Source organism: Manacus vitellinus, unplaced genomic scaffold (assembly GCF_001715985.3).
Source record: "Manacus vitellinus isolate BGI_N305 unplaced genomic scaffold, ASM171598v3 scaffold_52_pilon, whole genome shotgun sequence".
NCBI classification, from domain to species: Eukaryota; Metazoa; Chordata; class Aves; order Passeriformes; family Pipridae; genus Manacus; species Manacus vitellinus.
Genome location: NW_021940628.1, coordinates 35,601 through 37,021, shown reverse-complemented (window position 1 = coordinate 37,021; position 1,421 = coordinate 35,601). Strand labels below are relative to the sequence as shown.

General features: G+C 62.4%; 1 protein-coding gene across 1 annotated transcript in view; it reads left to right on the top strand.

Annotated features, from left to right (window-relative positions):
• The first annotated feature begins 1 nt into the window (after position 1).
• Positions 2-1,421, top strand: part of LOC108641126 (sterol regulatory element-binding protein cleavage-activating protein-like) — a 3,299-nt gene continuing 1,879 nt past the window's right edge. Inside the window, exons 1-2 of the mRNA XM_029963009.1 lie at positions 2-64; positions 509-739. Coding sequence (XP_029818869.1) covers positions 2-64; positions 509-739 — 294 coding nt within the window. The remainder of the gene's footprint in view (positions 65-508; positions 740-1,421) is intronic.

The window sequence follows — 1,421 nt, the reverse complement described above, 5'->3', positions numbered from 1 at the left end:
GATGTGGCACCAGTGCAGTTGGAAGGACAGAGCCCGTGAGTGTCACCCTGAGTGTGGGATCCCTGTGGGAGGGGTGACTTCAGAGGATCATGGAATTACAGAGTTTGGAAAATGCCTCTGAGACCATGGAGTGCAACACTCCCTCAGCACTGCCAAGGCCACCACTGACCATGTCCCCAAGTGCCACATCCACAGGGCTTTGAAAGCCCTCCAGGGATGGGAACCCCACCACTACCCTGGGCAGCTGTGCCAGGGCTGGGCAGCCCTTCCCAGGAAGGAATCTTCCCTGTATCCAACTTGAACCTGCAACTGAGGCCATTCCCTCTCCTCCTGTCCCTTGTTCCCTGGGAGCAGAGCCTGACCCCCCTTCCCCCCCAGCTCCCCCCTCCTGTCAGGGGGTTGCAGAGCCAGAAGTGTCCCCCTTCCTCTCCCCATCTCCTTCAGCCCTGCACGTCCCTGCCCTGCCCTGTCACCTCCCGACAGCTGTGACCTCCCCCTGCCCTGGCAGCACCATCCCGAGGGCTCTGGAGTCACTGCCAGGCTCTGGCTCTGCTGGGACAGGGATCAGGTGGATCTGCTGGGTCATGGGGAGCTCAGGTGGCACCACCCACACCCTCAGTGGCTGCCCCAGAGCCCTCACCTGCCTGTCCTGCCCCAGGTGTTCCGGCTGGAGGACTCCTGCTGCCTCTTCACCCTGCAGGGCCACTCGGGAGCCATCACAGCCGTGTACATGGACCAGGTACAGGGGTGGGGGACCAGCCCTGAGCTCATCCTGAGACTGTCCTTGAAACCATCCCTGACCCAGTCCTGAGAGCATCCCTGAGAGCATCCCTGAGCTTATCCCTGAGAGCGTTCCTGACCCATCCCTGAGCTTATCCCTGAGAGCATCCCTGACCCAGCCCTGACCATCCCTGAGAGCGTTCCTGACCCAGCCCTGAGAGCATCCCTGACCCATCACTAAGCTTATCCCTGAGAGCATCCCTGACCCAGCCCTGAGCTTATCCCTGAGAGCATCCCTGACCCATCCCTGACCCATCCCTGAGACCATCCCTGAGCCCACACCTGAGCCACCAGCTCAGCCAGAGGGACTCACCTGGACCCCTCCATCCCTTGCTGTGTCCTCACAGGCTGAGCCAGAGTTTCCCCCCGGTCACTGTGAGCTCAGTGATCCCTTTACCTGCAGATCTCCTGCCTCCCTGCCCTGTTGGAGCAGGGAACCCCTGTTCCTGCACTGCCAGGCCAGGGGGTGAGCAGGGCTGAAACGGGGCCTGAGCCCCTGAGGAGGGTCTGCCCCCACCCCCCAGAAAGAGGAGGGGGAGCCCCCCCTGTGTTGTCCAGCCCTGTGTAAATGAACTCAGGTGTCTGTGCCCCTGGTGGCCTTGGGGGTTTGTCACCCCCAGCCTGCTCGAGCACAGGGACAC